This window comes from Semicossyphus pulcher, unplaced genomic scaffold (assembly GCF_022749685.1).
Source record: "Semicossyphus pulcher isolate SPU_LCO1_2020_fin unplaced genomic scaffold, fSemPul1.0.p SCAF_12, whole genome shotgun sequence".
Classification (NCBI taxonomy): domain Eukaryota; kingdom Metazoa; phylum Chordata; class Actinopteri; order Labriformes; family Labridae; genus Semicossyphus; species Semicossyphus pulcher.
In genome coordinates this window covers 4799069-4823354 of record NW_027211626.1, presented here as the reverse complement: position 1 = coordinate 4823354, position 24286 = coordinate 4799069, and the positions used below count along the sequence as shown (strand labels likewise).

Below are 24286 nucleotides of genomic sequence, written 5' to 3'. Positions count from 1 at the left end.
TTTATGTATTAGAACATTAATTGTGTTTTGATTTAATGATGTTATTCTGGAAGAGTTGCTTGTTGCACAAGTTCATTAAAACCATTGGTTCTGGTTCAAATTTGTATGTGGCTCCACTTTTAGTGTAGTCCTCTGCTGCACTCTTCTCCACACTATATTTCACCTGTCAAGTCGTTTTAAAGGGCAATCTCCATTATTAGTAGGTTGTTTAGAGCAAAAGCATAAGGTCACCTTTGTTGCTTTCAGGGGCCAAGCCTGCACTGCAATTTGAAAATTTGCCATTTTGCTAAAGAGACTTAATTATAGATGGGCTAGAGCGAACATTTATCATATTTCACACCCAATATTATGACATATTTGTCAGATCATTAATTTAGATTAATGGCACGGGGAGGGTTTTGGGTGATCTGCAAAGCCCTTGATGGCTCATCCCTTTAGAGTCAGATGGTTTTAATGAAGGTGGTCTGTACAGTAGGAAAATGAATAACAACCTTTAAGCTAGTAAAATGTATTTCAGATGCTGCGTATCCACATATCCCAAGATGATGTTCAGTGTTCAGTATGCAGTAATTGCCCCAACCTCCCTAACACCCACTAGGTTTGTGTGCAGAATCAGAAGGAGGCAGGTGCTCAGTCCAAAAATAAATAAAAGAAACCGTGAAGCGGACAAGGGGGAAACTGTTCTTCAGATAAGAATAGATAAAAAGCAAAGTAAAAATAGGTTAGTTAACAAGGGAACAGTCGCCTCAGACAGCTTCAGTGACCCCGGTGTGAAATCTAATTATGAATACGTTTAAATTTCGCACTTTTCATTTTTCTCCATTGTAAGCAAAGAGCATTGTAGCTGCTTGCAGGGCCTCTAAGTATGTGATAAACGTAGCTGCCTTTATAAGCCTATTCTATTGAAGGGTAGTCTGGCAGGTGTTTGAGCTCTAGTTGGACTCTCTGTACACGTGCCTCCGACCACCACGTCAGCTTCACCATCGCAGAGAAAGCCTGCATAATTCAAAAGTATTTTGTGTCTCAGTTATCTGTCATGCAGAGGGGCTGTCAAGTGCCATAAAAAGGTGGGTGGTTCTGTCATATGCTTCCCGCCCGCTGTTGAACTGAACTGAACTTGACACATAGGCAGAAGCATATAAACATAAAGATGGATATTTGTTGTGAGTGTTGTTGGCGGGGTAGGGGCGGATGCTTTCTGGACGTTTACATCCTCTCCTGCCCACTTTCATACACATAATGGGACAGCTGTGTACTTTAAAAAACTGTGCCTATAATACTGCATGAGTCAGGGTTTTTAACTTCTACAGCCCAGGAGTGGCACGCTGTATTGCAAAATTTACGCAAAATTAATTTTAATTAACCATTGTAGAGATTTTAGAATTATGGATTAAGATAATTAGATGCTTTGTTCATGAATTTAGACAGCTTGGTGTTTGCATAATGCTTGAATTAGCACTTTTTGAAGCAATTTCTTGAGGTAATAGTCAATATTCGTTCGCTAAGTTCTCATCTGTCTTTCTATATGCACATGTTGATAAATGACTGCCTTTTTTATTACGTCTCAGTGATTTGATACCTGCAGAATAAGAGACCTTGTGAAACTCTAACCTCAAAATGCAGGTCCTTCCTGCCCCAACTTGTCTCTTATCCTCTTATTATAGCTTTGCCAGTGCTACAGACAAAGGAGCATCTAACATCGCCCAAATCTCCTCTCCAGTTTGCCTCTCACTCCCTTTCTCTTTCCACTTTATTTAAAACCCTGCAGTGAATTTACTGCCCTATAACCACCACCACTGGCCAACTGCTTTGGATTCAAGTCACATCAACTTGGGAGTTTAAATAATTCCTCTAAATGAGCCGAGTTCTCATTAAAGTAATTTTAAACACCCCACTTGGACTTGATCTGTTGTCCACATTCCTACTGCTTTGTCCCTTAACGTGGCATATCCAAAAAGAGGGCTCAAAAACGGACAGGAAGCCCAATTCCCCTCACCCTGCCTTTAATATGGACGGACTGGAATGCACATTGGTTGCTTGGTAACAAGAACCTAGGCATGCGAGTCCCTCTGCTTTTTTAGATTTTATTATGACGTCGTTATGTAAGCAATATGTGGTATGTTAGCTCATTTTTGGACCTGTACCCATCTGATAAATTTGAGACAATCTGAAGTGACCCAGCTCAATATCACACAAACAAAACAGAGATCTGACTCATTCCCCGTCCAGAGGATTAAAATAAGTGGAGTGTGGAAGAGCAGGATGACTACAACTTGGCAGTTTTTTTAATCCTTGATGCAATTTACTTAGATTTCAAGTGGAAGCGAAAGTGAAAACAGTATTGCTGTTACGGTAGCTGACACTAATAAACATAGTCATTTTCCGGGACAGAAGCTAAATCTAGCAGACATGAGAGCACTGAACCCCACTGAGGAAGCAAACAAAAGTCTTCTTGTTCTAACTCCAGAAGCCGCACTTTGTGCTGCTTATGGCATTGCGGTCTCCTTTGCCCTCCCCTTGCTCACACAGAGATGCTGCTGAATAGATAGATGGTGTGCCTATAGTGGGGTTATAGGCAGGAGGGGTTGGACAAACAAGTATAGTGCGGCTATAGTGCAGAAAGATGGTGAGATTGCTAGTTGTTTAGTCTTCATTAGAGGATTTTTGGTTGGTTGTATGAATATATCTGTTGTATCTCATAATCAGCTGAATCCAACTGAAGTAATCCTAGCATTTATTTAGAAAAAACAGCCATGCTAATGGCTCTATAAAGCTGGGCTTAGACACAGTGGTAGTCTGACTTTGACCTAAATGCTCAGTATGCTAACATGCCTTCAATGGCAATGCATAGGTAGAAGTGAATTCTTAATCCAGCATGTTAGCATGCTAACACTTTCTAATCACCACCAAACACAAAGTAAAGCTTAAGTTGATGGGAATTTACTGTCATAAACTTAAGAGTTATTCCAATTCATACTGATGGGGACATAAAACGCCTGTGTAAAATTTAATAGCAATTGCCTCAATAGTTTTTACATGAAATCACAATTTCAATCTCATGATTAAGGCCAACATGGGAACCCTGGATACCTGTGGCCGTCCATTTAGTTCATTTTGAGCTTTTTCACAAGGTATCTGAAATGTCTCAAAGATGAGGGCCTAATCAAAGTCTATACAAGATATTTAAGGTATTGGTGTCCCAATTGGTCGATCAGCAATGCCACCACTAAAGTTCATATGCTGGCAGGGTTAGAAGCATTGATGCATGTTGTCACCAATTTATTCAATGACTAACATGAGTTATTGTACATTCTTGCAGTATGTAGATCTGTGGCAGAGATGAAAATGTGTATATTTCTTGACATAACTTTTACTAAGTCTTAAATTACATTATGTTCTGTTGGTATAAATTGCATTCACATGCTTCAGCTTAGGCTTCGAGTAGAATTTCTAATTGTTTTTGTTTTACTTCCATTCTACAAAACTCCTAATGACCACACTTCCATAGACAACAACTCAGTTAATTGTATGAACAGTAAACATACCAATACAATATCTACAAACTAATGTGGTGGTTAATTAATTCTTTTCCTAAGCAGACCCAGAGGAAGCTGGTGCATTGACTTATCCGAGTCTTATTAAATATATTCTCTTATTTCTTGTTTATTATCATGTGTTCCAAGGTCAACTACCTTCGCATGTTTATGTCATCATATTTTACATGCTAATTACAGAGAAAATGTTTTAATTGTACTGAAATGTCAGTAAGGGTGATGCCAATTTTAGTTAGGCTCAAAATTAATGGTGTTTTAATGGTTCAAGGTAGTGAACTGCACATAAAGCTCTCTCAGTTGTATCAGTATAATTGGATGAAAGCGTAGGTAGACCCTCAGCAGATGCATTTTATAGATGTAGTGATGTACACAGCTTTCTAAAATAAGCAGGGCATTGACTGAGCTTCAGAGGTTCTCTGTGACATTTATGGAAGTCCCTGAAGTTATCACAGCACCTTACAGTTATAGGTTTACTGTACTTTTGATGACATTCATTTTCCAGATCTCCGAAGCAACTGACAGAACTGTCAGGGAATGAGTCAAAGTGGAAAGCGAGGGACAAAGTTGCAGCCTTGAATAACCCTGCCATTGGGAATAGATAAGAGAGAATCTCCGACTGATTTGTGCCCTTATGAGATTCCCCTTTGAAAGTTACTTCCGCTGCATGTGTCACATACTTAAGATGTGATAAAAGTAGGTGCCTGTGATGGGTGGTAAAAATGTGGTTTTTCAAACAGAAAGGGTGACACAGCTAATCAAAGGTTGATCACGGAGGAGGTCACTTAATGCAAGCTGCTAAGCCACATTTGACCAAGACATTAACACGAGGAGAAACAGGAAGGGCTCATTTGTGATGAATTATTAAGCATGTCATATAATGAATCCTGTCTCCTGTCTCCGCAGGGTGCCGGGAGACATCCAAATTGCTCTAACTTCAAATGAATGTACTGCATTTTGCATTATCTTAAAAATACAGTCATGGAGAAAGTGTCTGGTTTCATTAATCTTTGCTATTTACATGTCAGTGTGCATTAGATAAAAGCTTCATATAAACTATATTTTCAATGATTATCCTTACAGCCGAGAGGGGCAGTATTAACCATAGAAATTACATTATTTGCTTGTATATTTTTTACTGGCTGTACATGAAGCTGAGCCTAAATTATTTTTTTTGGGAAAGTTGGAATTGGAAAGTAGAAGTTTATTAGATGTCAGTTTTTTTTCTGACAGTTCCTCATTTATGTATTATGGGAAACTAACCTTCACTTAGTATAACTCCTGCTGGGTATCCTGCCAGTTAAAGCAATGCTCATTTTATGCCTGGCTGGTTCTGATGAAAAGTGTCTGCCTTTCATTTTTGATGATTGGTGTCAATGTCCAATTAACTGACTTCTATCTTTGCACTTTTAGACATGAGAATTATTGCGGCTTCAAATCGTAAAAAAAAAGCTTGTAATAGATCTGTGTGCCTAAATGTTACTGCCGTCTGCCTCAGGAACGCCACTGGAAATTAACAGCAGGGAATGCTAATTGTTGCAATGAAATACGACTATGTAGACACTAAGTGAAAATATGCTGTTTTTTAAATGGATGAAGGCACCACGAGTGATAACATTTTGCCTTGTGGGAATAGACAAATCAATAATCTTATGTAAGCAGGACTATTATGAATTTAAATCGCTCTTTAATGTGTAACAGACACAGTCTGGTATAAGTGACTGTGTTTTAGTGCAGACTATTTCACAGGAGATTGACAAATGTGTATTAGCATTTTGGAATGTAGCATTCTAGGCACACAACAGCAAGTTAAGGTGATATGGCCGTTATAGTTGGGTTCGGTGATGTTAATGGTTAACCAGAGTTGTAGTGAACAATGGCATGGGCATGGGAAGGTGATACATCTGCCAGTTATATCAAATGCTACACAAAGGCAACATCTTGTATCACTGAGTCCATGTGCCTCATGGTGGGTTGCTGGCCGGTTGGGAAGGTGGACTTATGATTTGGTGTGGAGAACAGGAGCTGTGTGGGAGCTGTTGGACTAGTTCTACTAAGCATTGGATAAAAAGCCAATGAGATAGCTAGCATGATATTTTTCTTCTCTGGAGTAGGCTAAAGCCCCATGTAGCCTGTGCAAGGTTGTACATTTTCATATTCATATTACAATCAGTATTTTGTCAGCGTTCAACAACTACAGCTCCCATGAGTCTTAGCCATATGGCGTGCTGTCAAAACCTCATTGAAGGTGTTAAACGCAAACAAAATCATCTTGATATCTTGGTATAACGAGAACAGATGCTTTGATTATACTTTCTGGAATCAAAAGTAGAGACTAATTGAGTTTAGAATAGGGATAGACATGCTTGTATTCATTTTGACAAATTGTCTAGCCGAGTGTAAAAGAGGTTACTTAAAATAAACATAACCAGGACTCTGTTGCTGAGGCAAAGACGAGGCCATGGAACATCCTTCCCCCCCTCTGAAAGGTGAACGCCTGCCTTTGATGCCGTCCCATTTTATTTGGATCAGAGTTATGTCAATCTTGCTCTTTGATTCCAAGAACATCATTACAAGTATTTAACTGCTGCTGTTCTAATCACAGAAAAGTATTCTGTTTTGCCAGAAACCAATAAATGCAGGATATGAACACATTGATCAGTTGGACAGTCAGTCAATCAGTGTGTAAGCTGACATTTTACCCATAACCACAAATAGCATTTGCTCACATTGTATCGACCTATACTAGTTTGCTGATATCATAGCCTTGCTCTGGACTGTCTCACAAGGATATACTCCGTGAATGAGACATAGAAACGCTCAGGGAGGCAGCTTTGCATAGCTGATTAATGGAACTGGAGTGGTTAACCACACGTTATTTCTCTTCAAAAATGTGGTTGAAATCAATTCAGTAGAAAACACAAAATTTGTCTACCTTGTGGAAGTTTGTTTTTGAGTGGAAAGAGGGCTTGTTGTTGCCTCTTGTTGCTGTAATAACAAACACCTATTAAAACTGCAGTTCTCACCAACGTAAGGGGTCACTCATGAACCCATTACTGCTAAGCGCACAATAGGGTGAAAAGTTAAAAGAAAACATAACCTGCATTTCAAAGTTAAAGTTGTTGCCCTTACAAAGTAGCATTTAAGCAAACACTATGCAAGAATTGGGACAAAACTGCTTTGTCATAACATTGAACCTTAAATTTTTTACATTCATAAATGTCAGTTACCTTGGTGGCTCAGTCAATGTGATGTATCCTCTACTGCTCGGAGGAGTGTGGGTGAGAATAGCCAACAAGACATGTAGATTGCAAACTGCAGTGGAAGATGGAAGACAGCGGAAGATTGATGTAGTTATCCCAATTGTGCAAGGATGGCAGTCATTACAGATACAGCTGCAGTTAATACTGTTATTATATGCAATTTTATGAATAAAGAAAAAATCCTATTAATAAATAAAACTGATCCACTTTATAAAGTATTCTGCAAGATTGTCAGGAAATGATCCTTTAGAGCAAATAAAAAGGGAGCGTGACGAGGCTCTGTGCTTATATGATCTATCCAAGATTTTATAGAAGAATACTGACAACAATACTAGAAAAATAAAATGGTTTCTGTATTTTCTGTACTGGTAGAGTACATGTTTTTACAGCATTTCTAAAGGAATGGCCTATACTAGGTTTAAGGTCATTAATAATTCAGTCATTCATAAAGTTATCTGTAACACCCAAGATTGTCAGTCATGAAATAAGCACAAACCAAACTGTCACAAGACCCAGGTTTAGCAAATCAAATATTTTTGGGAACAAAGAAATGATTCATGTTGGGTTTTGATTTTGTCGATGACTAAATAAGAACATTGTCTACTTCACAGATTTGTGTTTTATAGTGACACTCAAGGTTGTTTGCGTCCTTTCATAAAGCACAAATTTGCATTTGAGGAGCATCAAAGTGAAGCTGGAAACCATTACATCTTAAAATGTTGACATTTTTGAAAAGAAAAATACAAAAAGTACAACACCAGGCGATGGCAGTAGTAGAGACGGTACACTATATTAGAATAAAAAGTGTCATATTTTATATATTGGAGTAAATTTGTAATGTACTTCTATATATTCCACACATGATTAAAATATCTTTAAATCACTGAATCCAAGAGACATGCATATACAAAATGTACCCACCAAACACTGGACATTTAATGTGAATCATGTGTATATTTATGTGGTTTTGCCTCTGCAGAATACATTTTTGCACGTTTTTTGCCCTTCTTTTATTGTATACTTTGGTAAACCTGCACAATAAGTCCTCAGACTGTTACCTAAATAAGTAATCTTTTTTGCACTTCATGCATGTTTTTTTCCGGCTATGTAATAAGGATGTGGAACAAACCGCAGTTATCTTGAGAATACTGAAAATGTGACGCTCTCAAGTTATATCTTTAACCACATGCAGCCATCTGTACTCGAGCTTCTTCCTATATATTATGCATGCCATTTCAGATGTAGTCTTTTCATGTTCGAATGTAAAGGTATTATTGTTTATATACTGCAGCATTACAGATTACATGTTGTTTATGGGGGAACATTTTCCAGCCATAATTATAATTTTTTCTTGTCTGCATAGTATTCCGTATACAAGAATAGTACATGGTGCCCTCTGATTACCCTCTATTCTTATATCATCTCATGTCCATAGAGATTAAATTACTGGATGAATATGGTTGATTTATGTGAACATTCAGTGCCGCATGTTCAAAAATCAGGTGGAAATATAGAGAAAATGCATTCATCAGTGGCTCTAAATGCCATAATGAGGCCAAAGAACAGAAAGGACTAAAATGGTTCCTTCGCCCATTTGATGTGCCATCCTTTTTTTTCACTGTCTAAGCAGCTAATTCTGTGTGTGGAGGAAAATGTAGCTATTGATGTCCTTGAACTTTTGCCTAGTTTAATAAATTCTAATTAGATTAGAGCAAGAGAGTGCATGAAAAGACAGCTTTTTTTCCCCTTTGCTGATTAGGGTGGAAAAAAATATATGCATGGCGCTAAATTTTTTTGCATTGAAAAGCTCATTAAGGCGTTTCCCACAGAAGTGCAAGGGAAGTGGAAGGAAATGGTTTTGTCATTCAGGCTCACAAACAGATCACACATTGTTTGTTGTGTGAGGAACACGACGAACAAGTGGTTGCCTTTCTATGTGGAAATGTTGGAGTCTGACGGCGGTGAATAATAATTACGTATTGATTATTTAATGCATGTGCACAGCCACACTCATTCATCACATCAAGTCTCACAAAATTAGAAGTTATTCTTAGCACTTGGATGGATCTAAACACTGCGAGCCATTTTGTCACATTCATCCAGGCAAGATCCGAATAAACTTGGAGACATTATGCAGAGTTCTTGCCTAGCCATGACACATTATTCCCTGCAAATTAACCGCTTCACATGGTACCCTCAGTGAATTGAAGAAAGGGACATGTTTTAAATCACTTCCCTTTTTAAAGCCTTACAGCTCTTCCGCTGAAAGGCAGAAGACTCAAGAGCTTTGACTGCATATCAGACAGGTACATCGACAATAACGTGAACTCGCTGACAATGGGTCAGACAGGCTATTCAGCCAAAGCTATTGGGGGGCTGGGGTGTCATGGCCCTTAAAACTCCACGTTTCTCTGCAGTGAGTGTGTCGCCAGCCTCCCATTTCAGTGCCGGCAGTGCACAGCTGAATGGACAGCAGCCATTGTGTGCCCAGATAATGCACTTCAATCATCCTTAATGTCATAATAGCCAAAAAGGCTCAGAAGCTAGGCTGAAAGGGCTTTATTTCCTCCCATATCCAAGCACAAGAACTGAAGTTTTATTAGTAAGATGTAGGACTGTTTGTTTTGCACACTCATTACACTGACCAGCAGGACAGAAACAGGTTTTCTGTGTGCAGGGACGGAAGTTTGCGACATAGTCCTAGCTGTTTTTGATGTACATTTGGAGGAACCCTCTGGGTGGGAAACGATTAGGCAGTCATGTTACTGTTAAAGCTGATTTAATTTACTTTGTTGAGTTCTACATTTTTTCACAACACTTAATATTCTGGACATGGTGGGCTGCAGGGAAAGCCTGTGGTGTGGTAATCAATTCCATACATAGGCCAACGGTAAGATGTTGAATGGCTAATTGACCACAGTAATGGTGCATAGCTATGTGGTGGTGGACGATGGAGACATGCACATTAAAAAACAATTAATTTCCAATACTAATGTCACTCTTGGCTGCCTCTGCTGCTGCATATAACAAGGAGCTGTCACTGATAAGTCATTTCATACTCCATCTAGGATTTGATCCAGGCTATGCAAAGTTAGAGTCCTATTTCTTGGATTTAGATACATACTTTCTTTTAATGCCACTTGATGAGAATTTTAGACTTCACTTTAGGTTAATAAGTATGTTTCAAATCGTTTCCCTCCTGCTTTGCAAACCTACAAGGTCAGGATCTGGTCATAGACTGATTACATTTTTCTTCCTCTAGCCACCGAGACAAATTTCTTTTACTTTCATTTATGATACAGTTCAAGCTGCAGCAGGAAACTCTGCACTTTGGCAGCTCCGCAGAGCAAACAGACAATGTTGACAGTTGTAATAACTTCACTATCTAGATCTCATAACACGACTTCAATAAACTGCATGCTCTAAGTTGTAATTCGACTGTGTTGGTGACTGGGCATCGTCGGAAATTATTCTCATAAAGAGCCAGCAGGTTCAGCCATCACTGATAAATACTACTTTCTGCTTTTGGAGCGTTTGTTGGCAGCTCGGTAGAAGTCTGTTTTCATTCAAATTTTGATTTATTAATTGTAGTGTGTTTTTATTTATTTATTTACATGCACATGGATATTAACTTTGATATGGTTACAGTGTACAGCAGTCATTCCAAAGTACAAACCCTACAGTGAGGGAATAGTTGGATTATTGAATCATGGTAACCTAATTGCCTTTGTAATCTGTGTTTTAACGATGTGCGTGACAATAGAGTGCATTGTGGGAATGTGCATTGAGAATTTTTTATTTGACCGAAGATTAAAATGTACTTTTTGGATTGGATAAAAATCTGGGACTCATTAAAACACCAATGCAACAAATGTTTTTTCCTTTCTCTAGGTTTATTTTACAAATGCAATAGCATTAAACTAAGAGAGAACACGAGGATTTAGCCTACACATCTGGATTGTACACATCAAGCCCTGTGTGAACTAAATAGACAGCAAGAAAAAATGTAATACAGCCTAACGTTGCAGCATTAGGGTTAGGGTTAGACCTTCTCCCCACTAGCATGGAGGGCAGAGTTGGTTTTAAAAAACTTCGCTGGACCAACTGGTCGGGATGCTTGTGGATGTTTGCTTCACATGTGCTTTTGCATTGTGCTTGTACCACCGCTGTATTTAGTAGGCTAATATTGTCGTCTTCGTCTTGGGTGAAATAATCCCACACACTGCTTTTTTCCCCGCTCGTTTCAAATTGCTCTCCTCTCAGGTTCAGCTCAGCTAACGACTACAAAACAGGTTTCCCAAATATATACGTATATTAAAAAAACCATTTAACTGGAAGTATTAACCCGATAAAATTCTCAAAGTGCACATCCCTTGTGAAGAATGAGGCAAGCTGCAGGTAACATCTTTGTCAGTCATATTGTCAGTCAAGGAAAAAGGAGCAACTTCAATGTTTTTTCTGAGGAATGAACCCTGCTTTCAACCAAAATCATGCTTTTTGTATTTTATCCCCAAATGGCTTTGGTAATACAGCCTGTGCATCTGCATCTGTCATAGTCGAGCACCAGGACACATAAATTGCAAACAAATGACTGCAAATGCTGTCCTGTTTGTTCATCGTCTAGTCTTTTATCAGTTCTTAGAAAGGATGATTTCAAGGGCTTCAAGTAGATAATAACCTGAGACCTTTATATGGATACAAAAACAAGAGCATGAATGAATTATGCCAATTTTTAATGTGCCCTCCCTTTTCTTTTTTTACACAATTACGTTGCCCTGCTGAAATTACAATGATCCTCCATAAACACTCTGCATAATTTCAATAGGGATATTCAGCAGCATTTAATATTAATATAATGCTTTTTGCTCTATTAACTTAACAGCACTTTGCATCTCTTTGATAGTGGGTTGCAAAAGTTTGAAAAACAAGACTATGAATTCATGCATTCAACTTAAGAAGCTTCCCATCACCATGCTAGCCAGATGGCGTAGTACAGTGTAGGAGGCATTTTAATGCTGAACTTTTCCATTTCCGAGTTTTTGTGAGGAAAAAAATCAATGGACTATTTCCCCTATCTTCATTTCAAAAAAATCTTTGACCACATTGAGAAACACTGGAAGAGACACTTTACATGAGATAAAACAGGCCACACTTGCACCAAGTACATGGGTCACGTTGTGTGGTGTGTGTCTATCTCTGGAATATTCAGAGTTTCCAGAGATCATCAAGTGGTTAACTCCCCTGCCTCCTGAACTAAATGCCCCGCTTGTCTTGGGATTGAATCCCTGCAGGGTTTTTCTCTCATGTGTTTCAAATTCTCTCCCTCCCTCAACACTTTGCAAAGGTCTAAATAAAGAAGAGAAACTACCACAGGTTAAAGGACTGCACGCTTTATTTTTAAAAAGGGAAACACCATGATTCAAAAAACTAAAAGATTTGATTAATGCAAGACGAGTAGTTTTCGGGAGTTTTTTTTGTTTGACTTAAGTTAAACCAGAATGTAACAATACTGTATTTGTTGTTTAGACTATAAACCGCAGCTGTTGCCAATTTGATTATATTTTATTAAAGCGCTTCATATTTAAACTGGCCACATAACCAAATTGAAATATAAAATTATTTTGAAAAGACAATATTGTAATAAAGTAACATTGATGAGGCCAAAATGCTTTATAGGCTTGGTTTTAAAAATACTTAGTGTAATGCCAAGCTGGTGCAGCCATGCGTGGCTTTGAAACTTGTAATAACTCTGATGGTTCTTATGCTCCCAGACTTGGCATCAGAATCCATTAAATAAAAATCCCACTGCGCTGCTGTTGTGCTCTTGTCTGGGGACATTTGAGCATCGCCGCTGTGTCCTTGTAATTATTTCAGAGAGCGTATTTGCTTTAACATGAGCTTAGCCAATGAGCAAAGACGGCATGTTGCAGGCATCTTCCTCATGACTAACTTGCATATGACACAATGTTCCCTGTGCTGATAGATGCAGGGTGGCAGTCTGAGGCAGTGGGTCTTACCACTGCAAAAGGATAAGACATGATTGGTGCTGTGGAAAAGCTGACAGCATGAATTATGAAGGTCTCATTAGGGGCTGTTGGGAATGATTTATCTCGCTACGAAATATGGCCATCCAACCACGTTAGCCTCCACGGTTACAGGGTCCATATTGTGTTTTGCTCTTTTAATTTCTTCGCTGTATCATTTTCGGTTTATTAGGGAGGATTTTCCATGGACGCCAAACCCTGACTCTATTAAATCTAAGGTCACTACTTGGTATGCCAAGCAAAATGGCTCAGAAAGGACAAGGTATGCTCTTTGAAAATTGGCTGCAGTTGCAAAGGTGCTAAAAAATGTGTCATGTTTCTCACTTGACAGATGCATTGCTTGGCATGGTGGCATTGAGCTTGGCAGTGTGAGTGGATTCCAGGTCATCTACAGGGGTTGTGTGTTTTTATACTAATGCCAAGAGCTGCTTCCATAGTTTTCCAATATCCTTTAGCAAAAGCATTGTAGGAGGGATACCTCAAAGGGTAATTGTGCAGGATTTACAGCCGTATATTAACATCATATCATCCTGGTTTAAAAAAGAAACCTCTTGTTTGGAGGCAGCTGGCTGAACATACAAGAGAATATTTAATCAGCTGCTTGTGTCCCACATTAGAGAACGCCTCAGTGTTTAAGGCAGTATAGAATGTGTAGTTTCTATAGAATACATGTAAACTGACTCTCCTTCTGAAATGGTTTCATTAGTAATCCGCTTCCATCCTTGTTTCTGTCGCTGCACAGTAGTCCTTTCACTTGTGTCCCTGCAGCAGCCCCACTTTTAGTCACGGGTGGTTCAGCAGCATCGCTTGTTTGAAAAGGCTGGCGATTTTGAAAGTTATAAGCTGCAATCTTGGCATTGCTTTCACTTTAAAATGCTCCATAGGCGGATCCATTTTCTGATAGCATCATGCAGCTGAACCGAAAGCACGACACATTGCTCACATTATCATGCAGAGGGGTACATCTTTGTGAAAACGCAGAATAGATGACAAGGAAATGAGCATCTTCATTTACTGCTGTTGTTTTCAATTCTTTCCTCTTATTTAAATCGAAATGAAGTCTACTTTCCGGAGATTGATAAGCAAGCATTTGTTCACAGCCACAGTAACGTGGATAATGCTTTTGATTCTGCTGGTTGCAGTTTATCACAGTGTAATGTCTGGACGGTGGAACATGCTTCTAAACTGTGTTGCTTTTGACAGAATAGAGATTCATTTTTTACATGTGTGGATGAGTTGAAATGATATGAAAGCAGACTGCTGGAGCCTGTTCCCCGAGTGTAAGGGAAAGAGGAGGAATGATCTGCTCATGGCACCCAGCAACAGGGCTTCTCGATGCAGTGCTTTGATAACGTCAGAGCTCCATCTAGGTTGCTTTGTGCGGTACTGCTCAATAACCTTGTGATTTAGATTGTGCTGTAAATTACCAATGCAGTCTACACAGTAGCCACTCATTTGCCTACACATCAGTAATACAAAATACATCCTCTGCACGAACAACAGACTGTATTCTGCGTGCTCGTCTCGCCACACACGCTCCCTTTTTGGGCGAGTTCACATGACTTCTCAATGAGGTGCAGTGGCAGTTGCACAGAATCCTAATTTGGCTTCAATCTAAGTCATTAGGAGAGTCAACAGGAAGCAAACAGATGGCAGAAGGAATATGATGGATAATTGTACGTCTCAGAGGACAATTCGTAATTTGTATCTGATTCCGTGCAACCCCCTCATTTTCCTAATGAAGGACTAATTGAGTTTTTTAGATTGGCTCAAGCATATGGGTCCGTATAATGGCTGTAAGGAGATACATTGAGGGCATTTGAGCAGATTGATAAGAATGGTAGTCTGATTTCAAGGTTGGAGGATCATTAAGGACCAAGTTTGGACGTGGAGGTTTATAACTGATATATGATGCATTCTCATTACATAAAAGTCATCATCACTGTCATAATCATCATATGTATTTTTATTTTTTAGTCTCTCACAGATTTTGTCCAAAACACTCACTTACTCTGAGAAAAAGCAATGTTTCTGTCCTGCCTCTCAAATGTTGAAATAAATAAAACAACAAAGAAGAATCTGTTACTTATGAATAAATGTATATTTGATGTTTCTTATGCAACATATTTTCTTTATGTATTTCACCGTAACACATAATGACTGATTTTCTCTTTTCTTTCTTCTAGAATGTGTTTTTGTTAGATTAACTTTTCTTTCTGTCTTTTTTGTAATAAACCTGTTGTTAATTGTAATTTCATTTTGTATTGACAAAATCCATAATCGGCTAGAACAGGCTTTGATCATGTTCTGCATTGATGTTTCGGTTAAAGTGCCTCCAGGAGATATGCAAATTAATAGGTGCTGTTTGTACAAACAAGGATTTATAGGGCACTTAAATTGGAATACGACTGTTAAAGCATATTTCTGCGGTTTGTAAAGGTTAATGTCCTCTATTATGGTTTGACATCTTTTTAGGTTGAAATATATTCCCATTGTAATTCATGACTCAAACAGAAGTCCAATATATCTAAAAATGTACTTTAAGCGGCTTACATCCCAGAAATATGACTACATTTGACCTAAAATTTAAATCAGCCTGAGTAGCTAAGCTGCTGAGAAATGGATCAAAGACAGGCATCGGATAGGGAGGTATCCCTCTTCCTGGTCTGAGTGGACGATACACTTGTCTCTATTTTGGGAATTCACACTCTTCAAAGTGCAGTGGTAATGAAGTGCCTCTCATTAAGAGCTACATTTGTGACAGTCAGTCAGTCAGTCAGGCAGGAGTGCATGGAGGGCAGTAAGCGGAGCGGTCCTGATAGAAGCTCCTCATAGGGGCCTTTGAGTAAAGGCTCATTTCATGCAAGGTTAGACACATCAGTCATTGGACATGGGGCTGGCTTTTACTGCCTTTCAATAAAATTACACATGGAACGTGTTCGCGCAGTGAGGATGAAACTGGAAGTGAAATATCTTCCATTGTCTGTCCATTGGACTCTCTGCGGTCGGCGTGATCGCTGCCGGTGTTGAAGCCTAAAATTCCCAGCATGCAGCTGATCAAAGCCTCGGTGATGACAAAGGTCATGGACCCAGGCAACTTTCGTTCTCTTTGATTGTGTGCAGGCTCTTTATTTGTTTGCAATATTCAGTCCGTGTACTTAGTTGTGGGACATTAATTAAATCAAGCGTGAATATCTGTGTAAATATGGCCACTAATTAGCTTGAAAGCATCAATGAGCTGTGATGGTCAGAAGGCTGGCTCTCAAAAATACTCTGGCCTGTGCAGGAAAATACAGTCCAGCACTATCCGTGTTTGCACACCTTTGACATTGTGATGAAGGCCTGTGTGGGCCACAGCACATACAGTAACACTGATGCCTCAAAATCCGAGCCCTGGTGTCTTTCTGTTATAATCCTCATTTACTATCACCTGCTGAGGTCACAGCCCAGCGGTGGCTAGCTTGTTGCGCCTGCACAGCCAAAAATTTGAGCAGACATTTTGGCCAAAGATTGTCATTGTTTTGGCTCTTTCTGATTCTGCATGCAGTGCTGGCTTTGCTAACAGATGCACCCCTGGAGATCAGCTTCCAAAGCTGATTGAAACAAAAGAGCTATTTTCCTTTCCTTTTAAGGGCAGCCAGACATATCTCACGGTATGATCAACTTGCAAAGCAGCTCGACTCATTTCAGTTTCTTAAAGTTGGGAGGAAGGTTTCAAAATAGCCTAATCTGATCCCTCACTGATTTATTGCTCACCTGATTTGTTGATAATCCCTAACAAGCGGGCAAAATGGCTGCCAATTTAAACTGATGGCACAGCATGGTGGTAGCACGCCGTCTTTGCGCGCACCCTTAAAAAGATCTATTTTTGCACTTACTGGGAGTAATTGTAGGTTTTATGGTGCAAAGTGTTCCTGAATGAAGGGCTAATTTGGCATCTTTAAGCAAATTAGGAGCTTTTAAAAATGTAAATCATGTGAGAAACAGGAAAAAAAGTGTCTTCATACACTTTTTTTCCTGTGAATTAGGTAACTGTTTTTCCCCTACATTGTAGAACTAACAATTTATTGGACAGTTGTTTATCAGTAATTCTGCAGACCGCTTTTTTCTCAACAATGATGCTATCATAATCAGGGAGACAGTGAAGTCATTTCCTCAATATTCAAATTGGTTTGATGGAGTGGAAATTTTATCTGAAAGAAAACACATCGTATAGACGAAATAAAGGACATCATTCTAGTCTAGCAATACTTTGATGTGGTTATATGAAAGGCAAGGTTAAGAAAATTTCCAGCAATAACCCACATGCGTCTGCCAAGTAGTGCTTCCTCTCCTTGTACAGTGCATCTATATAAAAAGACAAGCATTTTATTCAGGAATGATAACAGGTTATGATCGTAATGATGGTCTTCAGCCATGTTGTTCAGCAAAACAGTACATTCTAAACGGACTACATTTCCATTACAGCATCTACAGAGTCTGCTCAAACGTTCATGGCATGCTCACTGTCATTTCTTAATGTGAAATGTTCCCTCAGTTGAAGCTAATATCATGCGTTTACAATAATCGATAACATACTGGACATAAACGATTTCAGTTCTACTTGTTTGTAGAACTATTCTTCGGAAGTAGCTCTTTCCTGTCTGCTCAATTCGGTCCAGAGACCTGGAGACTATTTTGATTTTTAAATGATGGCTGGATCAAGCTGCATGGCTCTGACCTTGTGTTAAAATGTGTTTCCTGCTGTGGAGGAAAACGTGGTTATTGCTGATCTGGCTGCCAAGGTCACATAAGTAATTCAGCTCCTATTTTTTGGGGGGGGGGAATTAATATAATTTCCCATAAATATGTTGATTTTTTTCAGGCAAGCAATGCCAACCTAGTCATTACTTCTAAATGACATTATCATTGCAACCCGTAGAAAAGCTATTTTTCATTTTTCAGCACTAAACGCATGCTTCCTTATCAGTGATGCACGCCATTAGAGATTATCTGCATGCACAACAAAGTAGCTGCACAAAAGGAAGGAAAGCTAACAGTGATGGATTTCTATGAGTGACATTGTTTCTTTGCTGCTGAAGCATGATGGTTGCTGGATATCAATAATAAGAAAACATAAAACTCACAGTTAAAAAGATAAAAATGATGCTGTCTCAAACAGAAGAAACGTTAACGACACACTAAATGCATCATCTGCGCTCTCTGCCCTGTAATACATTGAGGACACATAGTTTTTTGGCTGCTTTGACAAATGACAGCAGCCTGCTGTAGGAGTTATTAACACTTGGGTTCGTCTACTGTGTTTACCATCATATAGCTATTGGCTCTGATACAACCATAGCAGTTCAATTAAAACTGATGTGCTTTTTTCTCAATCTTTTTCTGGTGTCATATTTCGACATCCCGCTCTTTGCCGTTCTACCTGCGGCTCTGTGAAACACAACTTAAGGATTAACATCTCCCCTTTGTTGCATCAAAAGAGTCTCATGGACTTAAAACTGAGACTTGTTATGCAATAAATTAAACAGTTCTCATTTGTGTACCAACAGGTTCGGATTTTTAATAGCTTCCTGTCCAGACTGATGCAGATATAATTACTCAACCATCAGATTGAAATGATGACTCCATCAGGGTGAAACACTTGTATTTAAAAATGTGTGAAGTTCGATTCATACAGTGCGCCGCTGTAATGACTGTTTGTCATCCAAGTATCTTACTGACATCAGGCTTAATGACATTTTTATAATCTCTTTCATGTTGAAATGCTTTTGTTGTATTGTTCATCATGAGCTGCAGAGAGCTGCATTAGATTAGGCGTGATTGACTCGAGGGCTTATATCACTTTTTAATAGGCTTAGTTGATCAATGTTTTGCAGAGGCAAATCATTTTCAAAGGTATGATTTGACTTGTGATCAATGATTTGTGAAGCCAGTCAGGTTGATTAGCATTTAAAAGGACATTATTGAATATAACAGCCTCCAGCTCCATATGTGTCCGTCTTGATAAAAGAACTGACCTTTTTTTAAACATTTGCTTTGCTTCAAAATGTAAAATTAGAAAACAGGGAGCTCCTTACGCCGTTGCCTTTTTTTCTCGTGCCAACACTGCTGGAACACTAGACAGGTTTTTTCTGTGAATATTTTCTATTCTTTCTGGAATTATTAAAATTGAATGTTGTTGAAAAATAAAAGAAATAAAATACGCCAAGTGATAGTAATAGTAAGCCTAGTGCGACTCTACACTGTTTCATGGCTTTTATAAATTAATAAAAAGCAGTGCGCCCTGCTTTTTCTGTTATTTGCCACAAAGTAGCACACATTCAGGCTGACTAAATCAGCCAGACCTTTTATTCTGCTAAATAGAGAATTGGTTCATGGTCCAAGACACCACAGGGAAGAGCACAAAACACAGTGAAGAGATAACATGTCAAAGTATCTGCAGCAGTTAGCCTCGCACGAGTGAACATTAGATCATCGTCCTGCTGTTTGTCCAGCCATCAGTGTACCTGCACATTCTTTGTCTGACACAAAGTTCACACTGGGCTTTCTGCTTAATTTGAGCAAGACAGATGTGGGCACGATCAAACCAGGCTGAGAGACCTTTGAACATGCTTGTGAAGCTTGTATCACTGTGCACAAATGGCTCTGAAGATCCCAATCAGCATCAAAAGGCTGCGCTGTTTGTTTCTACCTGGCGGCTTTCTCTCCTTTCATTTTACCTTTTCATTATTCTAATTTTTCCAGGCCAACACAAACACGGTTTTGCTCTGAGATCTGAGCTCTTCGAGATTTATTAATTCATTTTTTCTTAATCCAATTATGGAACATGTTTGTTGATGTGATCTAGTTAATGCCAGCCGTATGATGCATGGATCAGACAACTGTCTGTTTTTGTCTTCAAGTCATTTAGCGAATAATTAGCCTTAAAAGTTTAGCTTCCAGTGGAACATGATCAGATGAGATGGCAGATGTCCTACCTCAGGCCTTGCTTTGAGGGAGGTCAGTCTCTCTGGGCGCACAGTTTGCTGCAGGAAACACAGGAGGCCACAAACTACATTAGAACAAACGACTTAAACAACATCCTCTCTATCAATGGCTGATGCATTGTATTGTCTAATGTACTAACATAAGCTATGTGTGAATTTGTTGTTGATGCATCACCTGCATTGCCTATTTGCAAATGATATAATCACCTCATTAGGGCCACACTGCTAAAAGTAATGCAGGTTTTCAATTAAAACAAGAGCTCAAAAACAATTTGCATGAGCTTTTTAAGTAATGTGGTTTTACATTGTGTGGGGTTCACTTTAAACAGCTGATGCAAATTCTTTACTAAATGCAATATGGCAGCAATACTTTTCTCAGTGTGGCGTCAGAACATTGTTCTCATTGGCTCTTTGTCCCTTTCTGGGAAACAAAGAGGGCATGCTTTGTAATGAATACAGCTCAGAATACATTTGTCGAATTTTACAAAAGGTTCACAATATTTTGGAATGGGTACACCAAAAACAAGTCCCACAAAGACGAGAAACTTTTGAGGAAACTGTGGATCAATAGCATGTTATGTCCATGACCCCCTCCTCTGTGGCTTTCCGATGGCTTACACATTTTTACTTTCATTTTCTTTTCTTTTCTTTTCCGGGTGTGCAGGCGGGTGGGGGGGAGGGAGCTGGTTGTGAGAAGGTTTTAGAGTCTTAAAAGAACAATGTGAGTTTATTTGCATGTTTGCTATGTGTCTACACTGTGCTTCCAAGCTCAATTAATACTTCCAACTCACCCTTATAAATTCGTTGCATTGTTCTATGCCCTAGAGTAAATGGACAAATTAAATACAAACTTGTGTGGTCTTTGTTTCTAGCCATGTACTGCAGTTGCTTCAAACATCCTGAAAAACAGTATGTAATAAGCTTTTGTTCTCAGAAAATCATGTTTAAGCCTAGCTTTCATATGAACCTCTATTCTGTCCCATAGAATATGGAATGATCGGAGAGCATACTGTAAAAAGTCAGCGGCCAAGATCAGTTCATGACACAAAGGCCCTGCAGGAGCAAGCTGAATCTGCTAAATTTATGGCACAAACTGGTAATACAATAGTTATGTTTCTTTACTTTATTTTGTTAACTAAACTTAATTTCATCATGCATGCTCTCTCTTGTACTGCACCTTTTAAGTGGAAATGTTTTGCATTATTATTTTTTCCAACTCATTCTCTACTGCTACATATGAACTAGAAAGATAAATTTCCCATTTCTCTCTGAGTATTTGCTTTGAATATAGAGCATAATTGGGTTTTGGGGGTCTGTTTGTTTTATTGTCATATAGTGAGTTGGCAAGTGAATTACTCATACAGTATATTCATAGAACATTAATTAAACAGCGGTTTAAAACTAAGGCCCTGATGTAGTTAATCATTACCTCCAAGGCATGATAAATTAAATGTCATTCGATGAAAAACCCACCCCTTCCAGCCAAATATGAAACACATACTTGGCAAAAGTTAAACTGATAGATGCTGCCCTTAGAGATAAAAGGAAGCTATTTGGTTTAATCAAGTGTAACATCCAATAAATAAACTGAAATTATCTAAATTTATAATGACTTTTACAACCCATCACCTTAGTTTTTTTTTATAAAATCAGACAGCAATATCAAAGCATAACTTTACTTTTGCATTCATTATTTAGTTGTGTTTTATCTTCCTTTCAGAGGGTGGGTTTAGAGCTAGCTGCTATTGAGATTTTTTTTTATTCTTCATTTTGATTTTTGGGAAATGTTTTGATTTTTTTCATGTGTGGTTCCATTTAAAATGGCTGTCATTGTTTAAAAACTCCTCTCATTACCATTTTAATTTGCAACACGCCATACATACACACCGTTACTAACATATACCCATTAACACCTCTCCATTTTACACGCTGTAGGTATGTCGTTTCCCTGTCGAGTCGCATCGCTGTGCTTTTCTGTTTCCCATTCTCACACAATTTACTCTCCCTGTACTGCCTCATTTAACAAATTGATCCACCTTTCAGTCTATTTTATGATCTGCAAAATTAAGACAGGGTTTAGATCCCTATTCGGCTGAACCTATGAGACCTTGATATGAGATTGAGCTTTTTTTGCTGAAAACCCTGAAAAGATTTGATGACTTCCAATGACATAAATGTATTCAGAGCTGCGATTGAAACTTTTTTGGTCTTTGAATTAAATTAGTCCTCCAATGCATAAAGCCTTGATTACACTTATTTCTTCACCTGAGGGTTTAACATAATCAAACATTAATTATTTGGTGACTATTCTGATGCAGGGATTTGATTGTCCAATAACTTGTCACCAAATAATTGATTCGTATTTTTCATTTAGGCTTCCATGGCTTTGGAAATCACCCCACTGCCTCCTCATAATATAGAGATTTATTTAGTATTTCATGGCTTTTTGATATTTGAACCTTTTTGAGCACAAAGTTAGAAAGGCCAAATGTTTTTTTTCTTATTTTCTGTAATCTTTCTCTAAAGAGCTACTAAGACTTTGGTCCTTATCTTTACTTATCTCCTCCCAAGATGATTTTTTTTAATGACATTATGTCTGCATGCAGAGTTAAACTACTTCAATGTCTGCTTGCCAAGACCTTCGTGCAGGTGCAAAATCCTGCACAATAGCAACAGAATCCATTCTCATTCTGCGGCTTTAATACTACCTGTTACGTTTCCTTCTGGGCACTAACAATTGAAATTTGAATATAATGAAAGCTTTGAGCCACATTCACACACACGTGAAAATGGCTGTGATCTGCTGAATAAATTCAGCTAACTTTCTCATTTTCCTCATCCCCTGGGAGTTAACAGGCTAAGATGGATTTAAAGTATTTGAAACCATCGTCTAAAATACAGAATTTGCTCCACTGTTGTCAAGGAAACTAGATAGTTTGCTGCAGTGCAAGGGAACCCATATCTCAGACCTCTCTCTGAACTAACACCCATTAAATTCCATTTTACTTTCTCAGATGTCATCCTTCTGCATGTCATCATGTTCTTCTCAAATTTTGTTTGTTTATGGTGATTTTCTCGGTTTGTTTAAACATAATTTTGTGTTCACTGAAATGCATGAGTTCTTTTTTCAAAGATGAAATGAAACAGTAAGATGCAACCCTGAAGTCTGTTGAATATTTTATATATCATAGCTATGCCGTCTCTGTGATCTTTGCATAAATGCACATATAAATTTGCTGGAAATTCACACATCTCTACTACATAATAAGGATAATGGTTAATGCAACTACATGTGATTGCAGACACAAAATGAGTTGCATACGGATGCAACAATAGCCAGACAAATTGAACTGCCAATTCAGTGTTTATGAAAGATCACATAATGGCAGTAGACTGTCCAGTAGTTCTTTTATCTCCTAAAGACCTCACTTTACCCAAACATGACCCATGTTGGCCCCTCCCCTTTTTACTAAACCCCACCCACCACCTTGCCCCGCCCTGTCCCGTAAGCCCTGCCCAGGGACCATATTGCTGCATTTAACTAGTGTCACCCTTCTCCCACACAGGTGAATCAGGTGCAGAGGAGTGGTCCCAGTGGAGCTCATGCTCTGTAACATGCGGTCAAGGGTCGCAGGTGCGAACAAGAACATGTGTCTCTCCATACGGAACACACTGCAGCGGCCCTTTAAGAGAATCAAGGGTTTGCAATAACACTGCCCCTTGTCCAGGTAGTGTTAGCCGCAGATTCTTGAATATTAATGTTTTGCACATTTGTTGTTCATGGGAGGAAATGTATTGTTGTGTTTTAACAAACGTGTGTATATTTAAAAATGTATTGTTCTAATTACTGCAGGTATTATTATAATCTGATGCTTTCTTTCTTTGTTGTTATTTTGTGAATGTTGTTTTTTCTTTTTCATTATCACTTTTGTTTTCTCATTTCATATAACTGTAAGGCAATTCATCAGCATTGAAATGGTTTAATGACATGTGGTTCTGCACGGAGCTCGGGGAGCAGTAGATATGTTGTCAGCTTCATTTCCTTGAAGGTCAGCCGTGCATTTTAAAATAGCTAGGCAGCGTTTCTTCAAACACGCTGTAAGGCATTTCTTCCCCAACCCGTGATGGCAGCGAAGATGAGTCACTGGTAGTCAGGTATCAGCATCAGACGCTTTTCTGACTGGTGATTGCAGCGCGCTCATGTTTGTCTGTATGAAATTGGTAGGACAGGGTGTCGTTCCAAACAAATCACCACTATCCAGAATTGGGATTGTTTACACAGGCAAATATGTTAATTTATTAATGAGACTCTGAACTCATGTTTCGTCAAGATATTTGATGGCACTGTTAAGTGTAGTGCTGAGGAGATCTGAACAAACTCTGAAGTAATGATGGCTGATCAAAAACACAGTGAGCAGCATCCTCTGACATTCTGATTTCTG

The 24286-nt window shown here is 38.7% G+C and overlaps 1 protein-coding gene across 6 annotated transcripts in view; it reads left to right on the top strand.

The window, feature by feature from the left end:
- Positions 1 to 24286, top strand: part of adgrb3 (adhesion G protein-coupled receptor B3) — a 130359-nt gene that overhangs the window by 29535 nt on the left and 76538 nt on the right. For all 6 annotated transcript variants that reach the window (XM_069658179.1, XM_069658180.1, XM_069658183.1 and 3 more), the window contains 2 exons: positions 20830 to 20940; positions 23411 to 23572. In XM_069658179.1, coding sequence (XP_069514280.1) covers positions 20830 to 20940; positions 23411 to 23572 — 273 coding nt within the window. The remainder of the gene's footprint in view (positions 1 to 20829; positions 20941 to 23410; positions 23573 to 24286) is intronic.